This window comes from Periplaneta americana, chromosome 12 (genome assembly GCF_040183065.1).
Source record: "Periplaneta americana isolate PAMFEO1 chromosome 12, P.americana_PAMFEO1_priV1, whole genome shotgun sequence".
Lineage (NCBI taxonomy): Eukaryota > Metazoa > Arthropoda > Insecta > Blattodea > Blattidae > Periplaneta > Periplaneta americana.
This window is the reverse complement of record NC_091128.1, coordinates 54,899,214-54,914,797: the sequence shown is the minus strand read 5'-3', so window position 1 is coordinate 54,914,797 and position 15,584 is coordinate 54,899,214. Positions and strand designations below refer to the sequence as shown.

Sequence of the window (15,584 nt, the reverse complement as noted above, 5' to 3'; positions counted from 1 at the left end):
ACACAAGAGAAAGTACAACATTATGACGAGTTAATGGGCAAATTCAGTGGTGGCTTTTGTGGTAGTGCCAGTGTGCCATGCCACCACCAATGAAAGAAACAAAAAATAATATCCTAAAAAGCAGTTGAACTAGTTTATTTATACATATTTTATTCGTATTTCATCTGAACAAGCGCGCACACAGATCGGGACACACTCTTGTAGCGTTTCTCCAAACGTTGGAGCCAGTTCAGTGTGGCACTGTCTGTGTCCATATAACACTGTACAAAAGGCTACTGATTCTAGTTTATATGCGTTTCTTATGACAGACACTGAGCCGAATTCAATTTGACTCAGTAGTTAACATTCTGCCCGCTAGAACGCAGTAATGCAGAAATTTTGCTAGATGGCAGGGTTGTTGGAAACATTAGACAGGGAACCATCAAGCGCAGACTTGCACTAAAACACAAGTTAAAGTTCCACGCCAAATCTTAATGTAATGTTGCCAATTCAAAACTAATGCACACAACTTGGATTTGAATGTGTAAATTATTATTCATTTAACTAAATTAAATGCAGAGATAGTCAGTCATGGTTCTTTTTAGAAAAATAAATATTTTTTTTCATATTATGTAACAATCGTTTGAGATGGGGAGGGCATGTAGCACGTATGTGCGAATCCAGAAATGCATATAGTGTTACTTGGGAGGCAGAAAAGAAAATGACCTTTGGGGAGGCCGAGACGTAGATGGGAGGATAATATTAAAATATTGTAAAAAATTGCAGAAAATTACTAAATTGTAAAACTGTAAAAATTGTAATATTGTAAAATTTTGACTTGTTCCACATCTTAAAGCTTCATTGCTCATGTAAGATCTATGGAATATAATAAATGAATGATTTGAGAGAGATGGGATATGATGATAGAGAGTGGATTAATCTTGCACAGGACAGGGACCAAAGGCGGGCTTATGTTGTAAATAAGTATTATGTAACACTATTTGTTAATGTTGTGTAATATTGGTTTTATTTCGCGGCAACTAAATATCGCTACACTGTTGCTACAGTATTGATACTTTTATTAATGATACATGAGATCTGTGCAGGACATGAACATGTGTTATTCAGGCTGCTGCCTTGGATACATCAGCCTGTTAAATAAAGTGCAAACGTGTTCATTTATTATCTGTATCACTGTTCATCTCGTGTGTTTTTGCCAGTAATTTTACTAGTTATAAAAGTTATTTGTATTTGACTTAACAATACTGTGAAAGTTTTGGATTATCTGTATCTGTAAATTTCGTTATTAGTTTCGGAAATGTTATTGTAACTGTTACTAGCTGCATTATTAACTGCACACCTGGTAAAATAGCTGGTTTAATTAATGTGTTTTATTTAACGTAATGTAAACGTGAGTTGTGATTATCACTTTCACTAGGGTGATTTGCATACAACCTATTTTCATTTTTGGCACCACCACCAGAATGCCTCACCGGCCGCCAGTGGGCAAATTCAAGATAAAAATAAACATGCCAACATCCGAGAAGGATGGTACTATTGTCGTAACCTAGAAATAAAGTTAATGAAATGTTTGACGTTTCTGAGTTTATGATATGCCAAGCACGTGCACTTGTGACTGAGAAAGGTATTCTAGCATTGCCAAACCAAGGAAAGATAAGAGGCTATCAAAAGAGACAACAAAGAAAGTGATTGATTTTTACTTGGATGATACAATTCAAGAATAATGCCCAGAATGAAAGACAAGTACGGTAAGCATAAGTAAAAATGTTTATAAACAAAAACAGCTTGTTTTAAGCAATCTGTCACAGCTGCATTCTTTGTTCAAAACAATATTCCCTCACAACAAGATAGGTTTATTTAAATTTGCAATCCTCAGACCTAAAGAGTGTGTGCTTGCAGGATCTTCAGGTACACATGCTGTCTCTGTGTGTGTGTAATCCATCAGAATGTTCAGTTGCTTCTGGAAAGTTGGAAGGAACTTACCATGATTTGATTAAACTAGTTACTTGTGACATACATAACAGAATTTGCAGGCTACACTTTGTGAAAAGTGCCATAGCAATTTTGATCTAAAAAACATATCCAACAACAATTCCCAAAAGACTTTGATCCTGATGAACCAATCCAGTACAGACAATGGGTAGCAACAGATAGAATAAATGTAGTTGTTGAAGTAAGCACTTTCTCTGAATTCTATGATTTACTAATACAGAAAATTGAAAAAAATCATTCCACATTCATTTATAGCAAAAGCAGTCTTCTTACTTGAAAATGTTAAAACAGAACCTGGATAATGAATCATCTATCATTTTAATGGATTTCAGTGAAAACTACAGTTTTGTAATTCAAGACGAGGATCAAGGGTTTCATTGGAACACATGTAGCTGAACACTTCATGTTGCAGTGGTATATTACAAGAAAAATTAAAGACTTTATTGAAAGTGCTTGTGCCTAAATTCTGATGAATGGATCATGATGTATCTTTCCTTTACCAAACTCAAAAGATCATAATCAATTTCTTGAAAACAGAGTTAAAACTGTAGAATATTTCTCAGATGGTCGTGCTGCTCAGTACAAGAACTGCAAGAATTTCATTAATATGTGTAATCATGAAGCAGACTTTGGTATGAAATAATGTTTTTTATTTCTAATGACAGGTGTTTGACAAAGTCATTTGACCTCCTCCACTCCAATATTTTTCAAAGATATTATCATGCTCAGCCACTAAAGCACAGATTTTGAGGTGTTCCGAATCCATTTCTTGGTTTGAGTTGCACAATGGGCAGTTAGGGGACTGATATATTCAAATTCTATGCAGGTGTTTGGTCAAACAGTCATGGCCTGTTGCCAATCTAAATGCAGCTACAGACGATTTTCGTGATAAATCGGGAATTAACTGTGGATTATGATGCAGAGAGTTCCATTTTTTCCCTTGAGATTGTGTTATCAAATTTTGTTTGTTGAAGTCTAAGTATGTAGATTTAATAAATCTTTTCACAGAGTAATACGTAGATTTAGTAACAGGTCTGTAAGTAGCAATGCTGCCCTTCTTTGCTAAAGCATCCGCATTCTCGTTTCCCAGGATTCCACAATGGAATGGTATCCATTGGAATACAATTATTTTATCGAGTGATATTAATTGAGAGAGCATTTTAGTTATTTCTGCTGTTTGAGATGAAGGTGTGTGTTTAGAGACTACTGATAGAATAGCTGCTTTGGAGTCTGACAATATAACTGCATTCTTAAATTTATTGATGTGGCATAGAAGATTCCTGAGACTTTCACTTATTGCATGATTTCTCCATCAAAATTCGTTGTTCCATATCCAAGAGATCTATAAAGTGAGAAGAGACAGCACGTAACACCTGCACCGGCACCTTGTTCTTTGGAGATCAAGGATCCGTCGGTGTATAAATGAAGCCAGTTTTGTGGAGGGTACCTAATATTAGTTGTCTCTAAGGACAAATGTATGAAATGTAAATGTAAATGGTCATTTTTTGTTATTAGCCATGGAAAATCTCCTTGTGATGAAATTGGGGGTATTTTGAAAAGGTCGGTTACCAAAGCCAGTTTACAAAGGTCATTTAATGAACAAATAACCACTGCATCACAAGTGTTCAACTTTTGCAAGGAAAATCTCAAGGAGATTACTGTTTTTTTTTTGTAACAAAAGAGGAAATAGTTCAAGTCCGAAATGATCTCACTAAATGGTTTGGATATACAAAAAAAAAAAACATTCCTGGGACATGCTACAGGCATCAATTTGTGCCTTTGTCTACATATGAAATTGGACCAAAGTGATTAAGTTCTGATCAAGACTACAGCGTGATATTTGACATAGAGTGAAACCCCGATAAGAAGCTGTTCAAGGGACCGGGTGTAAACTGGATATTAGGCGGGTATACTAATTTTGACTTATATACAGTATCTATTAGCATTTTTCTTTATTGAAATACATCATTCATGAAAGGCAGTACAGTATTACTCCATCATGTAATTACTGTACGTCAAAGACATTTACAATGTGTACTGTACTTAATTCTTTCGAAAAAAAAAAAAGTCATTTATAGTTGTTTGCCGTGTGCATGTTTTGCAAGTCCTATGTTTACTACAGTTCAGTTTCCTGCGCTTACATCCTACTGACATCGCAGCTATACCGATTGAGTCGCGATTTTTTATTATCGTTCTTAATATTGATGATGGGATTCCTAATGGATCAGAGAGTTGTTTCTGAGTAAGAGTACTGTTCTCATCGTACTTTCGTAAGATTTCCAATTTTTTCGACACAGAAAGCGCTTTTTGTTTAACACTCATTGTAATCACATTCACCGACACTTCAATACACTAAAGGACAACAAACTGGCCAGCAAAAATTTCCAGAATTTTATTACAGCCGAGTGAGGAATGCTGTTTGAGAGAGAGGGTTAGGAAGGTACTGTAACTGTATGTAGACTTTAACCGTGCAGGTAAGGAGTCGAATAAGAGAGCATAACAAGAGGGTGGGGTATACTAAGGCATGAAGTATGAAAGTTTAAATGCGCAGGTAAAGGGTCGAATACCAATACTTTTCAGGTTAATGGCACCAGTGAGTTCAATGACCAAGATGTTCCATTGCTGTTAGAGTACATTGCTGAAAATTACATTGAAAATATTCCACAAAAACAGCGTATTATGCAGGACTTGAGCGCAACAAATGGGGTATTTTATAAAGGCGTTAGTCTACATATGAAATGTTCAGGGACCGGACAAAAAAAGCGTATTACATGGGATAGCATAATAAACAGGCGCGTCTTATCGAGGTTTTACTGTATTTAAACCTGTTGTGAATCCAAATTTCAAGGCAAATTCTTATATTGCTTGTGTGTACGAATCTTTGTGGTATGTGAGTTTTATTTAAAAAGTTAATTATAAAGAAGGTGATGCTACAATAAAAGTCACGCATCCACATGGGTCCTCCCCATCATTTTATTGGCCTGACATGACAGCTGTGAAGTTCCATTTTCAAACATTTTGTGCCAAATTGATTTTTTTTAGTAGGTTATTTTACGACGCTTTATCAACATCTCGGTTATTTAGCGTCTGAATGATATGAAGGTGATAATGCTTGTGAAATGAGTCCGTGGTCCAGCACCGAAAGTTACCCAGCATTTGCTCGTATTGGGTTGAGGGAAAACCCCGGAAAAAACCTCAACCAGGTTCTGCAACTGGTACTGATGATTTTAATTTATTTATTTTGTGGTTTATGGATGGACAGAATAGAAGAATGTGTTCCAGATCTTCATCATGATTATTACATCACAGACAAGTAGGATTATCAGAAATGTGAAATCGGTGTAGGTACAATTGAGTGACAATATGACCTGTTCTGGCTCTTGTTAAAAATTTTTGAACATGTCTGGGCAAGTTTTTGTACATTTCCAGGTCATTTGGTTTCTTTTGTACAGACTGTAAAATTTTTCCTTTGTCAGAAGAGAGCCAATTGCTGATCCATAGGTTTAATTTTTCCTTTGTCAGAAGAGAGCCAATTGTTGATCCATAGGTTTGTAAAATGAGACTTTACTGAAGCAAAAGCACTGGATAGAGATATCACTTGAAGAGGTCTTGGTTGCAAATATGTTGCCTGTTTTGCAATATTATGGACTTTCTCATTTCCAGGTATACCACAATGACTAGGTATCCATTGAAATGTTATTTTCTTTTGGAGTTCTTTTAGTTTACTTAGTTGTTTCTGAATTGGAATAATTCTATGTGCATATAGGTTTGGTACATATTTAATTATATTAAATATAGCCCCCTTGGCATCGGTAAGTATGCAAATAGATTTTTCAGAAATTTGAGTAACACACTGAAGAGCAGCATCAATAGCTAGCAATTCAGTGTCAAGACTGGAGGAGGATGAACATGGTATGAAATAACTTTCTTGATATTTTGGAATATAATACCCTGCTCCTGATGTCCCATTATTAGGATTTAGAGATCCATCTGTATAAATCTGAAGGTGATCCTTATATGTGCTGCAGAGAGTTCCAAGGCATCTAACTTGAGAATGTATGGAGGATCATTTTTGGAATGATTTCCTGGAATTTGTATGCTATGTTCTGGAATCACCCATTGGAACAACTGGATAATACGCACGGCAGACCAATATCGATAGTCGACTCTACTCGTTGGCCACTAGTCACCGGGCCGTACCGAGCCGTATCAAACAAAATATAATCGAAATGGTGGTAGTCAAATTCGCGACTATATTCTTAAATAATTCACTCCATTAGTCAAGTTCAAGGTTTTATGTAGTACAACGGCGGTTTTTTGAATGCATTAAAAGAAAATGAAGATGTAATAAGATAATAAACTAGGTTATCACAAGGAAATTAACAGGAAAAAAGGTGTGTTTCACGGAATACAATTAAAATGACGGAAAGTAAATTTCCGGTTAATGTTCGCCAAAGCGTAAAGTACGTAATTATGACGGCGTTGCTGTTTTATTTCTGGCCTATAGAAAAATACCCAGCCTTTTACGAAAAAAAATTTAAGGACCATGAAATTATTCACCGCTTTCATTATAGGCCTATTATTTTTTAACAATATTACGAATCAAAATCTGTCATATTATATAATTTTAACTACTACATGGACGAATCAAATCAAGCTAATCTAACCAAAGCTAACCTAACCTAACCAAAGCTAACCTAACCTAACCTAACCTAACCAAAGCTAAGCTAACCTAACCAAAACTAATCTAACCTAACCAAAGCTAATCTAACCTAACCTAAGCTAAGCTAATCTAAGCTAACCTAACATAACATAACCTTCGTAAATGCAAGGCCTGTAACCGGAGCAAGAAGGGATCTCAATCATTTAATCTGCAAGTACACACAAAAATAAATTCAAGTAAGGATCACGCTCCCACTGCATGAGAAGTCCGCGCATGCGCTACAGCAAAACTGTTTCTGTCCCGAGCCTCTCATCTAAGGCACTCGTCATAATTTACTCGCAATATTTACGCAAATACACATTGTCGCTAACAGTGGTGCTATCTCTCAATAATGTTCAGAACGAAGGAGGTAGACAGAGAGAGAAAAAATTTCTCCCGCCAACTACGCCACACACCAACGTCATGTTCTTATGTTGGTGACATTGTGTATTTACTTAAATTTGGTGGTAAACGTAACGGCACGGTTCAAAGTGACCGTGCTAATTCTCCAGTATAGCGCACCCATTTCCATGGAGGAATTTCGTTCACAACTGGAGTTTTAGCAATGAGTGTGTCTGTGATATAGATTGGTATTTCTTCTTTTTTTATTTGATAGAAATTACACAGGATATCATCTGACAGTTTGAAGAACATCTGAGATCTGGATGAGGCTTGCAATTTTAAATGTATTTTTAGATCCTTTTGTAATATATAGTGTCTCCATATTTCTTTCGATGTCAAGGGAATGTTTAGTGCATATGAAAGAGTAGCGTCTCTGCCATACGATCTAAAATAAGTGCTCATTATTTGTTTCCTAATTTTATAAGTTACGACTATGAATTCGACTCTAACAAGAGAATTGAAGCCAAACTGTCTCAGTTTTGCAAAATTACAATTTATACACATTTTGAGAAATGTTGTGCCTTACACTTCTATATATCTCTGCCAAAAAGTAAGTTGTTGTAATTTCCCCATTATAAATTTTTTGTCAACAAATATAGCACTGTGTTATTACTATACATAATTTTCAGCATTTTCTAAGGTGTGGCACTTTGGAAAAAAAGATAATTCATTTCCAATAAACAAAAAAAAAAAATAATAATAATAATTCATTTCCAATAAACAAAAAAAAAAAAAAAAAAAAAATCCTAAAAAAAAAAAAAAAGGTAGAAGTGCCATAGTAATTTAAACGTGCAATTTTTATAATCTCCAATATAAATCTCAGTTACAGAACAAGTTTAATAAAAATCCAATAATTAGGCCTACATTGGAAACTGTGGCACTATTGTAATTTTTTCAACAGCTAACATGCGACTACATTGATAACAATATTACTATTTTCTACTTCAACGACTTCACGGATTTCAATAATTTAAAGGAAGCCATTCACTAAGGTGTGTAACACATATGCAAAGGCTCAGCAAAATTAGAAACAGTAGATGACATGCTCCAGACAAATTCACATGGAATGACCCCCAAGGTATTTTATGAATTTCCTATAACTTAGTGCCAGGTACATAAGTAACCTTCACCAAATACTTAAATAATGGTAGATAGAAAAGAATTTAAGTCGGTTAGTAAGGTAAGATAGATACTAATGATAATATTTATAAGCTATGAATATAAATAAAATGGGATGATTACATACTATAATAGTTATGATGAGACCAGAATACAGAAATGTGATCGTCCACAATGACGTAGATGTAGGCCTATGTTGACTGACAAATATCATATCTTAATATAATTTTTTTAAGATAATGTGTTTTGCAATTTATTCCACGTGAAAAAGATGAAAGCGATATCAGCATTCAGCAGGTCATAAGTGTTCTGAAACTTCCAGCAATAACGGAAACTGGAAGTAGGTTTATTTAAGTATTCGACTAGAACTTTGATCTACAAACATATCACGGCACCTTTCTATTTTAAACTGGAAATAATTTTATTTATTTTTAGTACAAGCTATATTTTTGCTGATTGTTTCTGTAGTCAGTTTATCATTTGATCAATGTTACTTATGTCCCGTCCACTATAGAGACATAGGCCAATTTTACACATATTTAGTATAACTTGTCGCTTCTTTGACAGGTTAGGTTTGGTTAGTTTAGGTTGTTATAGTCTACCTTGCATATACGATTATAGCGCAACATTGGCAGTGATAAAAGTGAAATATTCGTTCAGTGAGCGTTGGATACTCTACATTCACCGAAAAAAGTTATAGGCTATGTCACATGTAATATCTGTGAAAACTGATTTTATAATGGTAAAAAGAAACCAAAATGTAACATCCGTGACATATGGAATGGCTGATGTGAAGTTTTGTGTATCCTTTCTAGTGTTAAATACCTATAGGCCTATACTTAACATATGCACCATCTTTTAGATAACCTTCACATTCCATTGAATTCAATTTCTGGTTTTAAAAGCATCTTTAATTAAGTCCTGATATCTGTTTAACATGAAACTTCCCATGAAACAACTCTCCAAAGTGTTGTGTGAATCTATTAAAATCGGAATAGGTGAACACGTCCTAAATAAAAGAAATTTTATTTGTAGGCTATGCTTACATGAAATCAAGCACTTCGAGCTCCAGTACGGAGAAGAGATATCAAATAGGTCTATTTCTACATGATTATCGTTGTTGGTATGGTACGTCATTCAGAAAATGAACGTTGCTAACGAGAAAGCCTTTCTTTCTCGTTAGCTACGGAAAATGGATTGTTGTCGTAGTAGTAGTATCTCTATTCAGTCTATGCTAGTAGTATTGAATCAAATATATAGGCCTACCAAACTCCCTAAACTTAGACACTTACTAATTCAATTCAAAATATGATTAATCATACATATAACATGTCTTACAAGCCTTACCTTGTCAACTCCAAAAGCAATGCATATAAATTTATGCCAACAGTTGACTTCAATTTAACGAGGTTAATAATTTGTGGAATTTTTAAGATAAGACACAATGATATTGTTATAATACTTAAAATGTCTGCTATTATCTCCAATGCACCCATATTTATTTTATCTTACACTCTTCTAAAACAGGTATGATTTACCAACAAGAGTTGTCAATAAAAACATTGCAAGTCCTGAAGAATCAAAGTAGGCATTGCCTAATATTACTAAAAATATAACACTTTTCTAGGGTTTGTATAACCTTGACAACATGTTGGCATTATGCCAAAACAAATTACACTTCACAGAAGAGAGTTCTGACTTAATTACTTGGCACAAACATCTACAATTCAAAACGGAATAGCATACTTTTCCAAAAACCACTATCGCAAATTTAAATCCCCTTTCATTTGTTTTACGTCACCTAGCAACCAGAACTCAGAGATAATCGACCACTCTATAGTTGCATAATTGCTTGAACATGGTCGGAACAAGCACAGTGTTCGGCAACTACAACACTTTTTCTTCCAACACTAGACAGCTGATGCGACAGTAGCGCTTCAGCGGCAGGCAAGTGTAGAGTACTACCACAGTCTAGTATATACAGTCGCGAAGTTCAATACGTAGTAGATATATAACATTAGATAGTTGCTCACCACTAGGATCGCTAATATCGCCTCATTACGGGCAATGCAAAATAGTACCGTCACGGCCTATTGTTCTAGCACCCTCAAAACTCAAGCTTCGTGACTATATAGTTGACTGTGGTACTACAGTAGCGGCCCGCGGTTACAAAGGTTGGCAGTTCTGCATGAAAAATGTATTTAGCAAACGCATATGCTGTTTATTGCATCTAAATCGGATAACGCGTGTAATTACAGCCCCCCTCCCTCAACGTTGACTGTGCACCCGAAATTGTACTCCAACCATCCCCGTGCCCTACAACTCTGCCACCTGGCACAACTAGTCACATAGTAGAAATGTGCCCCACATTTTGATACCTGAGTGAACAACCATCAGGAACTTTTTATCTTCGAACGCTTTTAACTCTTACTAGCAAACTTTTCTAGCCTACACCCGTACCGGCGGTTGACGGAATTATAAAACAGACAGCTGGGAGTTCCTACAGATTTGCAATAATGTATCGTAACTTGACCAGTTTGTGAACATATTTGTTGCATTATTAAATTTAATTCTTTGGAATAACAGCGCAAGAAATGAGATGTGGGACACAATACAAATTCTCCGTGTTTCCCACTCACTACGTTAGCCCCGCCATTAACCAGCACAATTAATTTATGTGGTTCAATTATGACTGAATTTCCGTTAAGCCTATATTCCAAGAAGATAGTTTGCACCAAACTTTCAGCGTCATGTTTTGCTGGCAATGAAGAGAAATTTCCAATACTTTTATTGCTATCCAGCATCGCACCGGATTAGGAGCGTTGCGTCACGGCGGCCGACGTCGAGGAACGCCAACCGAAGTCACCCGAGCGACGGAGACGAGGAGTGCCCACCTGCTGGTCCTGCGGCGAACCTTGACATTTAAGGAGAGACTGTGACCGATCTGGTTACAGACAGGAACACTACAGCAGTCCGATGCGAGGAGGGGCACGTCGGCGCCGTCATCACCATCCCCTCGGCTGATCTTGAAGACGGTTAACAGAAGATGCGACGATGGGCTGATTGCTGACGGATGGATAAGAGGTCGCCCATGCAGAGTACTGGTAGACACCGGAGCGTCGCTCACTATCGCCAGGCCGGAAGTCGTGCGTGGCCTACCTGGGAGGACGCCGCTACGCCGATATGAGCTTCGTATTGCTTCAGGCAAGAGCTTGCCCATCCAGAAAGAGGTTTTCCTGGATTTGACCTTGGGAAAGAGGAGACTGGAGATGTGGGTGTTCGTCGCCAAAATCAATGAAGACGTCATCCTGGGACTCGACGCCATGAGGATCTTCGATGCAACGGTGGACGTCCGGCGCCGTATCCTCCGTTTTGGTCGGGATGAAGTGTTCCCGAGGGACGTCGAAGACCAATCCATGCCCAGCAGACTCACTTTGCAGAATCAAGAGATAATCCCAGCAGGCTGCGAGATGGTGGTGACGGCACGACTGGATGGACAGCCTAAGAGAAACCTGCTCTTCGAGTCGCAAATAACTCCAATAGATGGGGTTTATGTTGCCAGATCCCTACTCCCGAACCAGATGGTGGTACCAGTGAGGGTGCTGAATGTCCCCAATCGGGACAAGGAGGTGCCTAGTGGAACTGTACTAGGTAGCGTCGAGCCGGTAATGTCAGTGACGTCTCTGGAGGATAAGGAGGAGCGCCAGCGACCACGTCGAGAACTAGACCCATCACTGAAAGAGCTGGCTCGAGAATTGACGGAGAATTTAAGCAAAGCAGAAAGAAGACAAGTCAATGATCTATTGACAGAGTTTCAGGACGTGTTCAGCCTGTCTGAAAATGACTACGGGAGAACGGAGAAAGTTCAGCACCGCATCGACACCGGAGATGCTCATCCAATCAGATAACCTCCTCGACACGTCCCTCTAGCTAAACAGAGGGAGATTGACAGCCAACTGGAAGGCATGAAAGCAAGAGGGGTCATCTAGGAATCCGACAGCCTTTGGTCATCACCTGTGGTGCTAGTGAAGAAGAAGAACGGGGACCTGCGTTTCTGCGTGGACTACAGAAGATTGAATGACGTCACCAAGAAGAACTGCTTTCCCCTTCCACGAATTGACAACACCTTAGACACCCTGGCAGGAGCAGAGTGGTTCTCAACGTTGGATCTCAAGTCAGGGTACTGGCAGGTGGCGCTACATCCTGAGGACAAGGAGAAAACGGCATTCTCTACAGGCCAGGGTCTATGGCAGTTCACCGTTATGCCGTTCGGCCTCTGGAATGCCCCGGCTACATTCCAGAGACTAATGGAGTCCATAATGAGAGGCCTGACATACGTCACCTGTTCACTGTACCTTGATGACGTCATCGTGGTCGGCAAGACTTTCGGCGAACAACTGTCGAACCTGAGGAAAGTGTTCGAGAGACTGCGACAAGCCAGGCTGAAGTTGAACCCGAAGAAATGTCATCTGTTCCAGAAGAAGGTCAGCTACCTGGGGCACGTAGTAGGGACCAACGGAGTGGCCACGGACCCGGAGAAGCTGCATTCCGTCAGAGGATGGCCGACACCGAGGGACAAGCAGGAGTTGCGCCGCTTTCTCGGCCTCTGCACTTATTACAGAAGGTTCATAGTTGGGTACGCCAACATCGCTAAGCCTCTAACCCAGCTGACCGAGGAGAAACGACAATTCCAATGGACGGACGAGGCGGAGTCATCCTTCCAATTGCTGAAAGAGACGCTCTGCACTGCTCCTGTACTCGGATACCCCATCCCTGGAAGGAAGTTCACGCTCGACACGGACACTAGCAACGTAGGCATCGGCGGAGTACTCTCTCAGGAACAGGACGGGCAAGAGAGGGTGATTGCCTACTTCAGCCGAACACTCTCCAAGGCTGAAATAAACTACTGCGTGACACGTAGAGAACTTCTTGCCATTGTGGAAGCCCTAAAGTATTTCTACAAATATTCGTATGGCCAGGAATTCCATCTGAGGACAGACCATTCTGCACTCACCTGGCTATTGGGCTTCAAGAATCTGGAGGGGCAAACTGCCCGTTGGCTTCAACGTCTGCAGGAGTACAACTTCACCTCCGAACACTGCCAAGGGAAGAAACATTCCAACGTTGGTGCCCTATCACGATACCCGTGCCCGGATGGCTGCAGACACTGTCTGAAAGTAGAAGAGCGAGATGGCGCCCACGCAGTCCGAGCAATTGCCGCCCAGCCGAGCCCAGGATGGGATAACGCCGCCATAAGGAGGGAGCAGTTGGACCCAAACATTGTACAGCTACTGCGTGATGTGGAGTCCAGTCAGAAACCAGTGTGGGCCGATATCGCCAACCGTAGCAACACTTACAAGAGCTACTGGGCCCATTGAGAATCCTACACTGTCAAGGACGGTATCCTGAAGAGGATTTGGGAGTCAGTCGATGGTAGGACCCGAATAGAACTTGTCCTGCCCAGGAGCAAGCTGAAGGAAGTGCTGGAGGAGACTCATGCTGACGTGACTGGAGGCCATCTGGGAGCCAACAAGACGCTGGACAAGTTAAGACAGAGGGTCTACTGGCTGCATCAGAGAACCGACACGGAACAATGGTGCCGAAGGTGCGAAACGTGTGCAGCCAGTCGCGGACCAAGGACACGCAGCAGGGGAGCCATGCAGCAGTACAACGTGGGAGCTCCTTTTTTGAGAGAATCGCCATGGACGTTGCTGGACCATTCCCAGCCATAACGTGGGAGCTCCTTTTGAGAGAATCGCCATGGACGTTGCTGGACCATTCCCAGCCATGGATCGAGGGAATCGCTACCTGCTAGTAGCCATGGATTACTTCACAAAATAGCCAGAAGTATTCGCGATTTCCAACCAAGAGGCTTCGACGTTGGCAGACGCACTGCTTGACAACTTCATCTGCCGATTCGTTGTGCCCTGGGAACTGCATAGTGATCAGAGGCGCAACTTCGAATCCAACCTGATGAGAGAATTGTTCGGAGCGTCTGGGGATGCATAAAACCAGGACCACTCCCCTCCACCCACAGTCCGACGGCATGGTGGAACGCTACATCAAAACCGTGGAAGAGCACCTGCGGAAGGTGGTGTCCAACCATCAGCGAGACTGGGATGCCAGAGTCCCACTGTTCCTCTTGGCCTACAGAGCTTCGGTCTACGATACAACAGGGATGACACCGGCAAACATGGTCTTCGGGAGAGCTGCGCCTGCCCTGTGATCTTAAGTTTGTCATGCCACCCAGCGCCGACCAGCCAGCGACTGACTACAGGGCAGAACTGACCGAGAAGTTGAATGGAGTCCTTCAACTGGCTAGAGAGGACCTCAAGAAGGCCAGCGACAGGATGAAAGTGCGTTACGACAGACTAGTCACCTCTGCAGAATTCCAGGAGGGCGACCTGGTGTGGCTGTATCGACCAACAAGGACCAAAGGAAAATCACCGAACCTGCAGCGTGCCTGGGATGGACCCTACCGCGTGGTAACCCGGATCAACGACGTGTTGTACCGCATCCAGCGATAACCCAGGGGGAAGACGATGGTGGTGCACCTGGACCGACTAGCGGCTTACCACGGGACTGTCCGGGACGAACAATCCTAAAGAGGGAGCAATGTGGCAGCAGGCCGAACATTCTAGTCGTACCTGGCCACGTGGGGAAGTTTCGCGCGCATCCGGCAGGAGAAAGGAGGCGCGCAGGGAGAAAGGAAGGCGAGCTTCAGTGGGCACTGGGTCACGGCGGGAGGAAAGGAGAGGGAAAGCTGCGAGACGCTGGCCACTGTGCGGGGTGAGAAAGGAAGGAGAAAACCGACTGCGACGGACGTGAAGGAAACGTCTGGAGTCCGAGTGATGGGGAGGCCCAGAAAGTTTGCAAGCCAAGCGAACCGTTTGCTGTAGAAACTTCGAGGATCGAAGTTTCGAGAAGTGTGACCTAACAAATAAAAGCGAGCAGCCTTCGAGTCGGTCAAGCCAGTTTAGTTTGGACAGCCAGTTCAGTTTGTGAATCAGCAGCGTCCAGGAGGAAGCAACGCGTCCGGGAGTCTTGGGTTCGACGTGCCGTGAACTTGAGTAACTGTGGCAGCGTCCAGGAGAAAGCAACGCGTCTGGAAGTCTTGGGTTCAACGTGCAGAGAACTTGAGTAACTGTGGCAGCGCCCAGGCGGAAGCAACGCGTCCGGAAGTCTTGGGTTCGACATGCCATGAACTTGAATAACTGTGGCAGCGTCCAGGCAGAAGCAACGCGTCCGGGGTCTTGGGTTCGACGTGCCGTGAACTTGAGTAACTGTGGCAGCGTGCAGGCGGAAGCAACGCGTCTGAAAGTCTTGGGTTCGAAGTGCACCGTGAACTTGAGTGAGTGAGCTAGAAGAA

At 41.1% G+C, this 15,584-nt stretch overlaps 1 protein-coding gene across 1 annotated transcript in view; it reads right to left on the bottom strand.

Annotated features, from left to right (window-relative positions):
* LOC138710447 (solute carrier family 66 member 3) overlaps positions 1-10,113 on the bottom strand; it is a 54,236-nt gene extending 44,123 nt beyond the window's left edge. Inside the window, exon 1 of the mRNA XM_069841345.1 lies at positions 9,563-10,113. Coding sequence (XP_069697446.1) covers positions 9,563-9,711 — 149 coding nt within the window. The 5' untranslated portion in view covers positions 9,712-10,113. The remainder of the gene's footprint in view (positions 1-9,562) is intronic.
* Between the last annotated feature and the right edge of the window lie 5,471 nt (positions 10,114-15,584).